This window comes from Castanea sativa, chromosome 1, assembly GCF_040712315.1.
Source record: "Castanea sativa cultivar Marrone di Chiusa Pesio chromosome 1, ASM4071231v1".
Lineage (NCBI taxonomy): Eukaryota > Viridiplantae > Streptophyta > Magnoliopsida > Fagales > Fagaceae > Castanea > Castanea sativa.
The window spans coordinates 34,569,729-34,583,572 of record NC_134013.1 but is presented as its reverse complement, the minus strand read 5'-3'; the positions used below and the strand labels follow the sequence as shown (position 1 = coordinate 34,583,572).

The following is a 13,844-nucleotide window of genomic DNA, read 5'->3' as shown; positions in this document are numbered from 1 at the left end:
GAGCAGAGACGGGATAGCTTCTAAATCGTCTGTTGTTGCAGAGGACAAACAAAGATTTTCAGTCTTCACTATTGCAGAGAACGAACAGAGGTTTTCACTGTTGCAGAGGTTTTTTTTTTCGTCTGTTTAATGGGTTGGAACACGCTAGTCCGATCTGTGTGTATACGGAGGTGCAGCGAAGAATGGCAAGTTTGAGTCTGACTTTAGATCGGGAAATACGGGGTGGGTTTTAGGGTTTGCCTTTTTCTTTTTTTCTTTTTTCTTTTTTCTTTTTTCTTTTTTTGTGAATAAGCGGCTTGGTGTTTTACCAGCCTCTGAGAGCGCGCTCAAAAATTGTCTGAGTAAGGGTTAATTTAAGGTATTTATTATAATTTTAAAGTACTATATTTTTTAATCACAAAAAAAACTTTAGGGGTATGATAAATATTAGTGATGAATAATTTTGCTAATGCATAATATTCATCGCACCCTTAAGTTTATTTTTATAATTGAAAAATGTAGTACTCTCAAATTATAATAAATACTCTAAATTAACCCTTACTCAAATTAGTATCTATTTTTACCAATTTTGTGTATGTAGTAATCAACGTGTTATTAATTGGAAGATGATGCTATAATTTAATATTAACCTTAGGGGAGGAAAAAAAGATGCATTGAATAAATCTTATAATGAAAATGCATAATGAAATGGTAACAATAAAACTACTTACAAAATACATGTGGTGACCTTTACAAAAGCTATTATGAAAAGTTGATGGATCAATGTAGAAAAGTAAAATATTTACATCAGGTAAAACTGTAAAATAATTCACTACATCTGAAACATGAAATATGTGAACTTATTAATATTATGCCAACTACAGTGAAGAAGTTGGTGGAGCAATGTTATTTGTTCCACATTATAATTGCTTTCCAGCAACATTTGCCACGAACCTATAATACAAAATGTGTGTGTTTGTGTTATTAATAAAGACTTTAAAACATACACAATAAGAGCATCCACATCAGTGGATGCATAAATGTGCATAAATGTGCAAAATGAAAAAAAGTTACTAATTTTACACATTTTGGAGGAAAAAACACCCACGTCAGTGGGTGTAAATTCCTCTATAAAATCCATCTTGCTACAGTACCGTGTAAATTTACACGGGTACTGTAGCATGTTTATTTGATTTTTTAATAGTTTTTTTTCTCTCCTTGGTACTGACTCTCACCTCCCTCTCTTTCTCCTCTCTTTCTCATTTTCATCAGAGATTCATTAGAGACTCATCAGCGCCAAGCTCTCCTTTTCTCTCATCTCATCAATCTGGCCTGCTCTAGCTTCCACCGATCGCCGAGGAGCAAGTCGAGTCCGTCGCCTACAAGATCGAGCAAGCCGAGTCACCGGACGAGTCCGTCGCCTACAACACGAATGGAGTTTTCCGACAGAGAAACTGAGGCTTTGTTCTGAGTGTCGAGGAGCAGAAATTAGGCCACCGCGTTGACGAAGACGAAGACTTAGATGCCGGACGCCGAGGAGCAGCTCTCATATTCTCTCATCTCATCAATCTTTGATTGGGTTTTTTTTTTCTGGTTTTCTTTAGATTCCGGTGTGATTGGAGGCCGGAGGCGTCGATGGTGGCTGATGACGGTGGCTGTGCCGGGTTGTGTTGGATTTTTTTGATTGGGTTTTTTTTTTTTTTTTGGTACTGGTTTTCTTTGGATTCCGGTGTGATTGGAGGCCGGATGCGTCGACGGTGGCTGTGCCGGGTTGTGTTGGGTCTGTGAGAGAGATGAAGATGGGAAGAAAATGAATATTTTATTTGAATAAACGTGTATATTAGATGAACTGATGTGGGTGTTTTATAAAAGTGGGTGTGTAAAATAGAAAAAGTAGGTTTTTTAGTGTAATATAGAAGAAAATTTTGCATGAACTGATGCAAATGCTCTAATGATAAGTACAATAAACATGAAGCATAAACTTGTGAAATGAAATATTTGAACTGGCCTTGTGATAATATTGCATAGCTCCATGTATGTGAAATGGTCTACTTCAGCTTGGGACTTGAAGAACTATCATTTAATTACCAAAGTTTTTTTAAAAAAAAATTATATCCAAACTATGTAATTAAGTATTTTTCTTTATTTAAAAAAGTAGATATGGTAATGATTTGTACCTGCTTTATTATTGCATCATTCTTCACTCTCATTTTTTGTTTGTCTTTACTGTTTTGAATGTTGAAAATTGCATCGTCCTTAGTTTTTTTTGTGAGTTTCTTTTATTTCTCATGGATATCGGAAACCACATTGTCCTTGATTTTAATTCTCCGTTTGTCTCTTTTGGCATGAGTGTTAGAGATGACATTGTCCTTCATTTTTCCTTTGCCTTTATTCTTATGGATGTTGGAAATCTCATTGCTCTTGACATTGATTTGTTGTTTGTCTTTGTTCTTGGAACTTCAAAATGAAGAAAAAAAAATGTTTGTAAATTAAGATTATCAATTAGTTATTTTCCTATTTTTAAAAATAGCATAACAAACCTTTCCAATTTTTGTAACTCTAAAACTCATTTCACTTCTTTCCAAATCTCTTTCTTGTCAGCTCGAATAGTAAATCCCCAACCAGATGAATAAATTTCCAATTTGCAAACCTAACCCATACGCAACATGACATTTTTAGTATTAATTTTTATAAATCAATAGAAAGGGATGCTGATTAAATATTTTATTAAAAAGAAATATACCTTGTTATCAATGGCCTCCATGTTTAATATTGATTGATCATCCTTCCAATTCTCCCAATGAGCAATAGTAATAGCATGTACTCCACTATTTAGCATAGTGGACTCGATCCTCACATTTGAGTTGGGCATCATTCCTATTACCAATTATTAACCATTAAAATTTGTAAATTATTAAAATAAATCTATATGTAAGACTGTTCTTTTCAATTGTTAATTAATATCTATGATGAAGGGAACAAAACATCTTTATACACAATATTTCTTGTGTCAACACCTTCCTCCTCAGGTATTGTTCCTTTTTGCACCAATATTTTTGTGATGGATTGGGAGACTCCCCTTGATAACACCACATATAATTGGCCATGACTAAAAACATGATCTAGAAGATAAATTCTAACAGTTGGAATTGTCTGACCTTGCGCTTTGTTTATTGTAATTGCAAAGCTCAAACCTACTGGAAATTGTCGTCTGATCATTACAAATGGCAGGTGTACACTTTCTGTTGTCTTCAAAGGGATTCTTGGCAAGAAAACACGTGTACCCACATATTGTCCAATCAAAATTTCAGCATCAATTACATTATTAAAACATTCACGGCATATCAATCTTGTACCATTACATAATCCAGCTTTTGGATCTATAATATGCAACAACATAATTGGAGCACCCTTTTTCAGCCTTAATATATGTGGTGGTAAACCCCCTGGAGATATAGAATTTAGGAATTCTTGTTGATATAGATTTTGCATATCTCGTTCAACCTTATTAGAAGAATGTAACATAAACTCATCTCCTAAGAACCGAGAAATTATCTTTGCATTAAGTTGTTCAACATCATCATTTATAGGTGTTAGCAAAGCCCTATCAACCATATATCTTGCATCATTGGCATGTTCTTGCAAACTTGATCAATCAAGTTGTATATAGAATGTTGACCCTCCCATTGCATTGCCATTGAAGGGGGTAGTTTAATCAAATCATCCATTATAAGTGGTTCATTCCCATCACCGATGAGTTGTATATACTCAGCAAACTCTTCATCGTTGACAGACCTCATATTCTGCTTCAAATGTAACACTTTGACATCTTTCCATAATAGGGAATTCACTATACATGCATCAATCATTTTTGCCTTTGCACCCTTTGGAACAACTGGAAGTACTTGACGAAAATCTCCCCCCAAAATTAGCACCTTCCCATCAAAAGGTAAATTTACTTCCATAATATCTTCAAATGTTCTATCTAAAGATTCAAGTGCACGTCGATTTACCATTAGGGCTTCATCCCAAATAATTATGGTGGCACGTCTAATAAGTTCAGCTAAGTCTGATTGTTTACTTATTGAGCAAGTAGATGAAGTATCGGGAGTTAAAGGAATCTTAAACTTGGAATGCGCTGTTCTTCCACCAGTGAGTAATGTTACTGCTATGCCAGATTTAGCTGTGGCAATTGTAATGTGACCGGCTTTTTTCAAGGTTGCCAATATTGTGCGATACAAAAATGTTTTCCCAGTTCCTCCAGGCCCATCGACGAAGAATATCATGCTTTCCTTACGATCAATAACTGTCATGACTGTCTGATATGCAACTCTCTGGTCATTATTCAACTTCTCAATTAAAGTGAGTTCTTCATCTACATTAGGAACAGTTAGCTCATCTTGTATGAGTCTTGGTACAATTGAATCATTGTCACATTCTCCAGTTGAAATCGGCAAATCATACTCCATGATGTGCTTTCCATGTTGCAAGAGCAACGCCTCTAAATTATTAAGAAGTTTATTTGTACGACGTGTCTCTGTTGTAACAGATGTTGATGGGTAATCTTCTACCATATATGGGTAGAACTCATTCCACAATTCTCTTACTCCAGTTGGTAGACAAAATACCAATATTGTTGCAAACAATCTTCTTAAAGCTGACGACATTCGAATGTCTCTTGCCTCAAGCAGACACTGTTGTATGCTGTTATCATTCTCTAGTAAACCTCTTTGTTTAGCTGCTTGCTTAAAAGTTAGATATGTTATCCCATTGACAATCAATAAATCATTAAATCCTATTGGCCCCTTCACATGATTAAGAAGATCACGCAGATTGAACTTCTCTCCATCAAATGGTGAAACAGTATATACCCTACCCACTACTTTTTTATAAGATCTTCTTCGTGTCTATGTTTTGTTTTTATAATCCCAACAATAATGCTCAGGAAACTCTTTATATAGATAATTTCGTGCATCATGATCAATCATATTCATATAAAAAATTTCAGTGAGCATTGTCTTTTTACTTCGCTCCAAAACATTAGCAATAGGCTCATGTGGTCTAAAGCGTACCTATTGTCTATCTAGAAGATGAATTTGCAAACGAAAAACAGCAGGGTACATTCGATACATAGGAAAAGCAAATATCTTCCAACATGCCTCTGGAGCACATACCCATCTTGCATCAATGTACTGCTGCACCTCATCATAATTTGGGTCTGGTCTAACTTCCATAGAGATACGATCTGGACCTTTATACACATATTTATATAAGTATTTTACACTCTTGATACTGCAACATATTTCAACATTAATATGACAATTATATTTCAACAGTAACCAAGGATTATATGGAACAACCCAAGTGTTATCTACCATAATCCTGCAATGATCATTCAACGGCACGGGATTATTAGTATCAAATCGTTTGTAAACAGGATATGAGTCATTGCCTTGGTAGGTTTCTAGCGAGAAAGGCTTTGGGTATCCTTTTTTACATTGCCCATTTTTCATACACGGTGATCTTGGATTTTGTATTCCGCAAAGACCATGTATCATATGCTTCAATATAGCTTTATGTAACTGAGGTTGTTCTTCTTTACACGGTATTTCAGCTTTAACAATCCGATCGTAGTCCTCTGGATTATGCAATTTATCATCTTCATCGAGAATTATAAGCATGTGTGCATGTGGTAAACCCCTTTTTTGGAACTCAAAGACCTACACATATACAATAACTCTTCCGAGAACCACCTTAAACACGATATCATCTTTCAATTCTTCAAATTTTGATTTGAAAACTCTTGCAAGCAAGTCTGGACGATCTTTAGCGGTTTGTGTAGGTAAAAGCTCATTTTGGATTTCTACCCATCCTAGATTGCACGTCATTGTGATGGATAAATCTGGTTTTCCAAACTTTTGAACCAATGACATAGCATCTTGAAATCGCTAGATCATATCGCGTGGGATTCCCACAAATGATGATGGTAAAATGGTTCTATGTCCAACATTTCCTAAATATAAGATGACAAAGTTCAGCCATTAATAAATTGATGCAAATTCGCCATTAATGAAGTAATGTAAATTTCACACTTGAAATTTACATTACTAGTATCACACTCTCCTTCATGGAAAGCATCTTGTAGGCCTTGGTACAGATTCTCCCTAATAGAATCTTGATTGTGCTCAAACCACCCAAGCTTGTGTGTTTCAATTTTGACATAATTATCAACAACATACTGTCGTGAAAGGCGTCCTCCATACTAGATCATTGATAGATCATCGAGGCGAATCTTCGAGAATAGTAAAAATAGATTTAGGTTCAGTTATTTCATAGTGTAAGCGGCATTTTGAAGTAATAGATTGAAAATAAAAAAAATTGTTACCTGAAGGACTTATGCATAATAATCGCGACATGACACTTTATTTCTATTAGTGTCGCGTGTGTTGATATCCCATCCATATGTTCTAAATGGAAAAAGTATTGGGTACTGTAATGGATCATAATATCCTGTTGTATCTTGAACATTGATCAAATTACCACCAAACGTTTGAACCAAAATTTCTCTGCCACTTAAACGCCCAGCTTCTTCACCTTCTACAATAATAGCTGCCACTTGGGAAGCGCTGGGAAGGCAATATTGAGGTTGGTTTAGAGGTTGTTCTTTAATGAGGAGTTTACATTGATGTAAATTTGGAGTTCGAGATAGTTGACGAAATCTCTCCACAAATGGGTTATGCATGTCTAAGATCCTCTGAATAAGTCGCACAATATCTTCTTGAGCTTCTACAGATTGAGACATTCTACGTTGTATTTCAAGATCGGTGTCGTAGATATACAACTGTATATGCCGCACGCTTAGAGGTGTATGTGGTAAAAAACTACCGATTTTGTGATAGATGGCACATTGGGCACGAAATGTATATATTCCTCGACTATTTGAGGCCATGCTTTTATCCACATGCACACCCATTAAGGTAAATGCAAACATGTTGTTGTAAAAGCGTATATATTGCCTAAAATGTCTGCCTAGTGGTGTTTGCTCACAAATGAGCTCCATAAATTCAGGACAAATTGCTATGTTGGGTAAGGATATTTTTCCATCCTTGCAACACATCAAGGATGTCTCTCGATGGAACAAACGGGCATTACAAAATCGACATGTCTTTTGTTGTGGTAGTTGGTACCTAATGGTCTCTCTACCTTCTTTAAAATCTTTGGCACAATTGTATCTGCCTTGCATACAATTTGTTACATGTGTAGTACTATCAAATGTGTTGTCAGCACCTAATTTTGTTTTTGAGGAAAAAATTAGAGATAAAGAGTGCAATGATAGTTGGAAAAGAAAATATTAAAAATTGTATGAAATATTATGTCGTGAAATAAGCAAAATATTAATAATGTTTCAAATATGCAACATGTAAACAAATAATAAAATTGAATAATAATAAACATATAAATTGAAATAAAAATGGTGACATTGAGTAACAAACCTTGTTCTCTGTAGCCATCCCCATGATTTTGATCATTTAATTTTCAACTTCTTCAGTTCTTTCCACATCTGCAATGTAATTATACAAAACGCTAATTTAAAAAAAAAATTATAATGGTGCAAAGTTTAGAAATATTTGACATAGAACTTACCATCATTAACCTTAGAATTTATATGACTTGGTCCAGCCTCAAAGTCATTTGGCATTATAATTGGATATATTGGAGGTAAACCTAAAGTTATTATAATCATTAAGTTAGCATTGTTCATGATATTGACATAAAACTAACATGCAAAAATTTATATTTTTCCCCAAAATAATCATATAGTCCAACCAATGAATATTTTATATAAAAGGTACACAATTATGATCTCACCATTAGTTTCTTGCATAACATTTCGCTCAACTGGAATATTTCGCGCCAAGTTACGGATATGTGTAAGACGACAACTTGGTGTAGCCTCACGATTAGGTGTTGTTAGTGATACACATGATGATGTTGCATTAGAATGCAAAATGTCTTCATTTAAATTTGTTGGACTTCCCACTATAGTAATATCACCACCCAAAGTTTGTTGTCTTTGTCTTGCATAATTGGCACGATGTCTTGCTAATCGAATTTGTTTGCTTTCATTGTCTTCTACTTGTCTACTACATCGAGCATAATATCTCTGTAGTTCTCAACAACGTTCTACGTCATTGGTATGAGTCGTAGGTGTATTTTCCGAACTCATTTCTGCATTAAAATAGAAAGAAAAAAAAATCGTGTTAGTTGCACATATATACATATTTAGTGCAATAATTATTCCCTAGTCCAAAGAGGGTGTATTTAAACCTGTAAACATTGGAGTAAATTATAAATGCAAGGCACTTGGTCAATGACATGTAAGAATTGTAGTAATGTGCAATTCTAATAAAATTTAGTAAAAGTGGAAGCATGTGCTATGTTAATATTGAACCCTTATTTTTGAGTTGCAATGGTCTGATACTAAAATATATAAACACAATATTTTAGCCATAATATAATGTTTTAAAAAAAATAAATAAATAATAGCTGAATTGGTTGAAATTTCCCTCCCCCAACTATTGAAGGATATTATTTTATGATTATTATTATTTTTGTATAGAAAAGGCTTCATGTTATTAATTGGTTGAAAATCTATAAAACGTGGGCTTTTATGGATTTTTTCCTCTTTTCTTTGAATATAAAAGTAAAAAATCATGGAAAAAATTACTTCTAAATAATAGGCAAAATTTTAGGAATAAAAATACTTAAAATTTTTTTTTATAAGTTTTAATGTAAAACATTGCTGGCATATTATTAAAATACCTAAAATATAGGGATTTTTTTTTGCTTGAAGTTGTAGTAAAATAGGAAACCAACATTGAAGGACTCAACACCCTCAAAAAAAAAAAAATGTTGATGCAAATTTATTAAAAGTTAGTCTATTATTTAGAAGCAATATTCAGCATAATTTTAAAATTTTATCTTTAAAAATAAGTTCTCCAGTATCATTCTTGCTTTAATATCTAAATAATAGGCAAAATTTTAGGAATAAAAATACTTAAAACAATAAAAAAAAATTAAAAATGTAAAACAATGCTGGCATATTATTAAAATACCTAAAAAATAGGGTTTTTTTTTTTTTTTGCTTGAAGTTGCAAAAAGAAGGAAATCGGCGTTGAATTTTTTTTTTTTCCCCTTGAAGTTGCAAAAAAATAGGAAACCAACGTTGATGGATACACCTAAAATATAGGGATTTTTTTTCCTTTTGCTTGAAGTTGTAGTAAAATAGGAAACCAACGTTGAAGGACTCACCACCCTCAAAAAAAAAAAAAAAAAACATTGATGCAAATTTATTTAAAGTTAGTCTATTATTTAGAAGCAATATTCAGCACAATTTTTAAATTTTATCTTTAAAGATAAGTTCTCCAGTATCATTTTTGCTTTAGTATCTAAATAACAGGCAAAATTTTAGGAATAAAAATACTTAAAACATTTAAAAAAAAATTTAAATGTAAAACAATGCTGGCATATTATTAAAATACCTAAAAAATAGGGATTTTTTTTTTGCTTGAAGTTGCAAAAAAAAAAAAGGGAAACCAACGTTGATGGTTTTTTTTTTTCTTGAAGTTGCAAAAAAATAGGAAACCAATGTTGATGGATTTTTTTTTCCTGAAGTTGCAAAAAAAAAAAAAAAAAGGAAACCAACGTTGATGGTTTTTTTTTTTTTTTTTTACTTGAAGTTGCAAAAAAAGGAAATCAACGTTGATGGTTTTTTTTTTTTTGGTTGAAGTTGCAAAAAAATAGGAAAGCAACATTAAAGGATTGGCCACCCTCAAAAAAAAAAAAAACGTTGATGCAAATTCATATTGGCAATTTTCACCACAATTTTAAAAATTTATCTCTATAGATAAGTTATCCAGTATCATTCTTGCTTTAGCAAATTTGCATATATGACAATGGCTTACAAAGTCATCAAATGTGCAATGAAAGGCGCAAAAAAGAACAATATTAAATTTCATAAGGTAGGATATTTATATTACAAAAAATGTTTTCTAACAACTACTTCATAGATTGACTACCATTTCGTTCACCTGAATTCATCCAATGTGTCTGCTACGCAATCTAACCAAATTGTTGATTTGTCACCCTAAAAAAAATACAAGAAAAAGAGAGTAAGGTTTAAATGTGAGAAAAATAACAAACAAAAATAATAAGAGGAAGAGAGGGTAGAGAGGGTACCATTTAGAACACATACACTAAAATAATGAGCCAAACCTGATAACCATAAAGGAAAAAAAATCAATATATATATTATTCCTATTGTTTAAAAAATAGTCATTAATTAGAGAATATAGTTAAACACCCATAAACTGTCCAAATAAAAGAAAAGAAAAATAAAATCCATCAACCTTGGTTTCCTATTTTTTTGCAACTTCAAGCACAAAAAAAAAAAAAAAAAGAATCCATCAACGTTGGTTTCCTTTTTTTTTTTTTTTTGCAACTTTAAGCAAAAAAAAAAAAAAAAAGAGAAGATAAGGTAAGATAATGATATAATAAAAGAAAAGAAAAAAATAATATAAGAAAAAAAATAAGATAATGATATGAAAATGATAATGATAATGTTAACAAAGTAATATATTTTTGTTGGAGATAAAACAACCCTTTTTTTACAAATTAAACCATAATCCAAGACTTTCAAAAAAAAAAAAAACCATCAACGTTGGTTTCCTTCTTTTCTTTTTTTTCAACTTCAAGCAAAAAAGAAAAAGAAAAAGAGAAGATAAGGTAAGATAATGATATAATAAAAGAAAAGAAAAATAAAATATATAAGAAAAAATAAGATAATGATATGAAAATGATAATGATAATGTTAACAAAGTAATATATTTTTGTTGGAGATAAAATAACCCTTTTTTTTACAAATTAAACCATAATCCAAGACTTTCAAAAAAAAAAAAAAAACCATCAACGTTGGTTTCTTTTTCTTTTTTTCTTTTTTTTGCAACTTCAAGCAAAAAAAAAAAAAAAACCAACGTTGGTTTAATTTTTTACCATAATCCAAGACTTAAAAAAAAAAAAAAAAGTTACTAACCTGAGGAAGCAACCTTCAACCCTGAGCGTTATGATGGCAAGGCATTAAGCTTGGTGGCAAAAAAAAAAAAAAAACTGTACATATAATAGAACCTGTTCGATGTGGCTCAAAAAAAAATCAGACTTAAAAAATGAACATGAGGGAAACAAACTTCGTGCATACAAAAATAAAAAAGTGAGATCAGAGAGAGAGAGGGCTGAGATTTGATATAAGAAAAAGTTTACCTCAAATCTATGCTATTGTTGTTGTCGTTTGTATTGAAATCTGAAGCAAAGAGGTGGGTGAAAGGAGTTTGAAAACACAGAATTGAGAGAATTGCATAACTGAAGAAGAAGCAATTTGAGTTTGAAAACTAACGTAAGTGTAATGGAAGTGTGCTCCTATTTTGTAGATAGTAATTTTACGTGAAAGTTAAAAAACCATTTTTACCAAGTTTTGCCCTTACTTAAATATAGGCTGTAGGGGTATTTTAGACAAAAAAAACTTTTACCAAACTATCATTTAGTTTTGTCTCTACTTAAACCTAGGGATGTAGAGGTATTTTGGAACAAAAAAAAAATCCACTCCAAACAGGTGCAGCCGCTTAAATAGTAGTATAGATAAGGGGCTGCGTTTTTCTTTTGCTTTTTTTTTTGGGATAAGCGGGTTGGTGTTTGAAAGTGAGTCTCTCAACCGTACTGTAAGGTTTTTTATTTATTTTTTATTTTTACAAGATAAAATTTCTACTCTAGCCTAATCTAAGTGTATATGTGTGTGAAGTTTCCTCTTGGAGATTTGAACCCAACCCTTGCCCCCCACACCCCACAAGTACTTATACATGTGGAGTGACCATCGCACTAAGGGTGTGCGATGGTGTACTGTATGGTCTTTCCTCCTCTCACATGAATGGTGAGTCCCACTAATGAAATTCATGGTGTGACCCACTATTTTTGTGAGAGAAAGGAATGTGCATTTATGGTACTTTGGGAGTACCTAATAATTTTCTATTTTAAAAAATAAATTGTAAACGTAGCAGCATTTTAAGGGGCTTTTTTTCCTAGCGTGGCAACACCTCTTTAAAGACTTCTCCTTTTATATATAGTATTAGATTAAATTAGATATTTTTTTTATTATAAAAAAAATTGGGCTTTCAAGCCCAATATCAATACACAACATGTTCAAGATTTCAAACAAAATGTCTATTTGACAAACCTTTTACACAAACTTGTTCACACATCAACTTATCTACCTGTTCACACAAACCTGTTAAACGTTTTTTTTTTTAGAGAACCTGTTAAACATTTAAATATGTTTTTTAAGGAAAAAAAAAAACCTTTCCAATGGCACCTGTGAAATTGAAACTGTGAAACATAATATTGCATTGTTTTCTTCTTCAATTCAAAGATAGAAACAAATCCAAAAATCATCCCCTTTTTTGTTTTATATCCTCAACAACCAAACATACTAACACAGTCAAAATGTTTAAAGCAATCAAATGTAGTTTATCCTTTGGATTCTCTACAATCAAACCATATCTATAATTACACGAATCAAATTTTAACAAAAATAATATATAGTTACCTGGTTTCTATCGCCATCTAGTGAGACTTGAGAGGAGAAAGTGTGTTAAGGTGAGAGGAAAAAAAAAGGAATATATAATATCCTAGACCTAGCACAAAATGACCATGTTTGATGCGTTTGTTTTAAAAAAAGAGTCGTTACTACAGTAAAACGCGTTGTTTTAATCCAATAAACACACACACACACACACACACACACATACACACATATATACACACACACACACACACACACACACACACACACACATATTGGTTGGTTCGGTTTCGGTAGATTTCGGTTTTGGATTTGAAAATCCGATCTCTCCACCGCACCGGCGTCGAACTTCCCTTAGGCCTCTGCTTGCTGATCTCGACTTAGTCGGTTAGTCTCACTAGCGATGCGGCTACGTTGGCACCAGTCGATCTTGTCGGGTCCGGGATTGGTTTGCACACTCCTATTTGATGCTATGCCTGGGGATGAGTTTTGTAATTTTTGAGGCAATGATTACTTTTTGTGGCAAATATTGGCCAACCATCGGCTTTGGTAGATGACAGATGATAAGTCTTGATTTTTTTTAACGGGAGTGGTGTTGAATTACTTTATATTCTCAGCCATTATTTGCATTATTATTTTTTTACAAATAACAATAGAAATTGATTTTTGGTCAATAATGTAAAGAAAATAACCCCAAAAAAAAAAAAACTACATCATCTTATGGGGATAGTAACAGTGCACAAGCTGTCCAACCCACCGGACCAATGACCTAACCTCCGAATGGGATGAGGGGAAGCCACTATGCGTTTTTGTAAAACATTTTACCAAGTTTTTAAAGATAAAACGTTTTACAAATTTTTATGAAGCATTTTAAGGTCAATGAAAAATGTTTTACAAATTTTATCACATTTTATATGCAAACAAATACCTGAAAATGAGAAAATATTTTACTTGAAAATAAACGGAGAGTTGAAGGATTGAATTGAATAAAATGGAATTAAAAGGACCAAATTGAATTATAGGCAAATTTACAAGGTGCATTTTGTAATTTAGCCTAATTTTTATCAATAATAATTACTTTATAATATATAATTGTAACAAATTAAAATGTTATAGTCTCAAAGGATCTAGGCCTAAAGAGCCCAATACAATGAATTTGTAGAGAGTGGGTTAGAAAACTAAGCTCTAATGAGTTAGATAACAATTATAGTGGGTCTAGATGACAAGAAAACAATAA

The 13,844-nt window shown here is 32.5% G+C and overlaps 1 protein-coding gene across 1 annotated transcript; it reads right to left on the bottom strand.

The window, feature by feature from the left end:
- Nucleotides 1-2,545: 2,545 nt before the first annotated feature.
- Nucleotides 2,546-6,781, bottom strand: LOC142625647 (ATP-dependent DNA helicase PIF1-like). Its single transcript, XM_075799318.1, has 6 exons — nucleotides 6,471-6,781; nucleotides 5,154-5,271; nucleotides 3,627-4,784; nucleotides 2,997-3,534; nucleotides 2,723-2,856; nucleotides 2,546-2,629 (listed from the first exon to the last, which is right to left on the bottom strand). The coding sequence occupies exons 1-6, from the start codon at nucleotides 6,779-6,781 to the stop codon at nucleotides 2,546-2,548; spliced, it is 2,343 nt and encodes a 780-aa protein (XP_075655433.1).
- Between the last annotated feature and the right edge of the window lie 7,063 nt (nucleotides 6,782-13,844).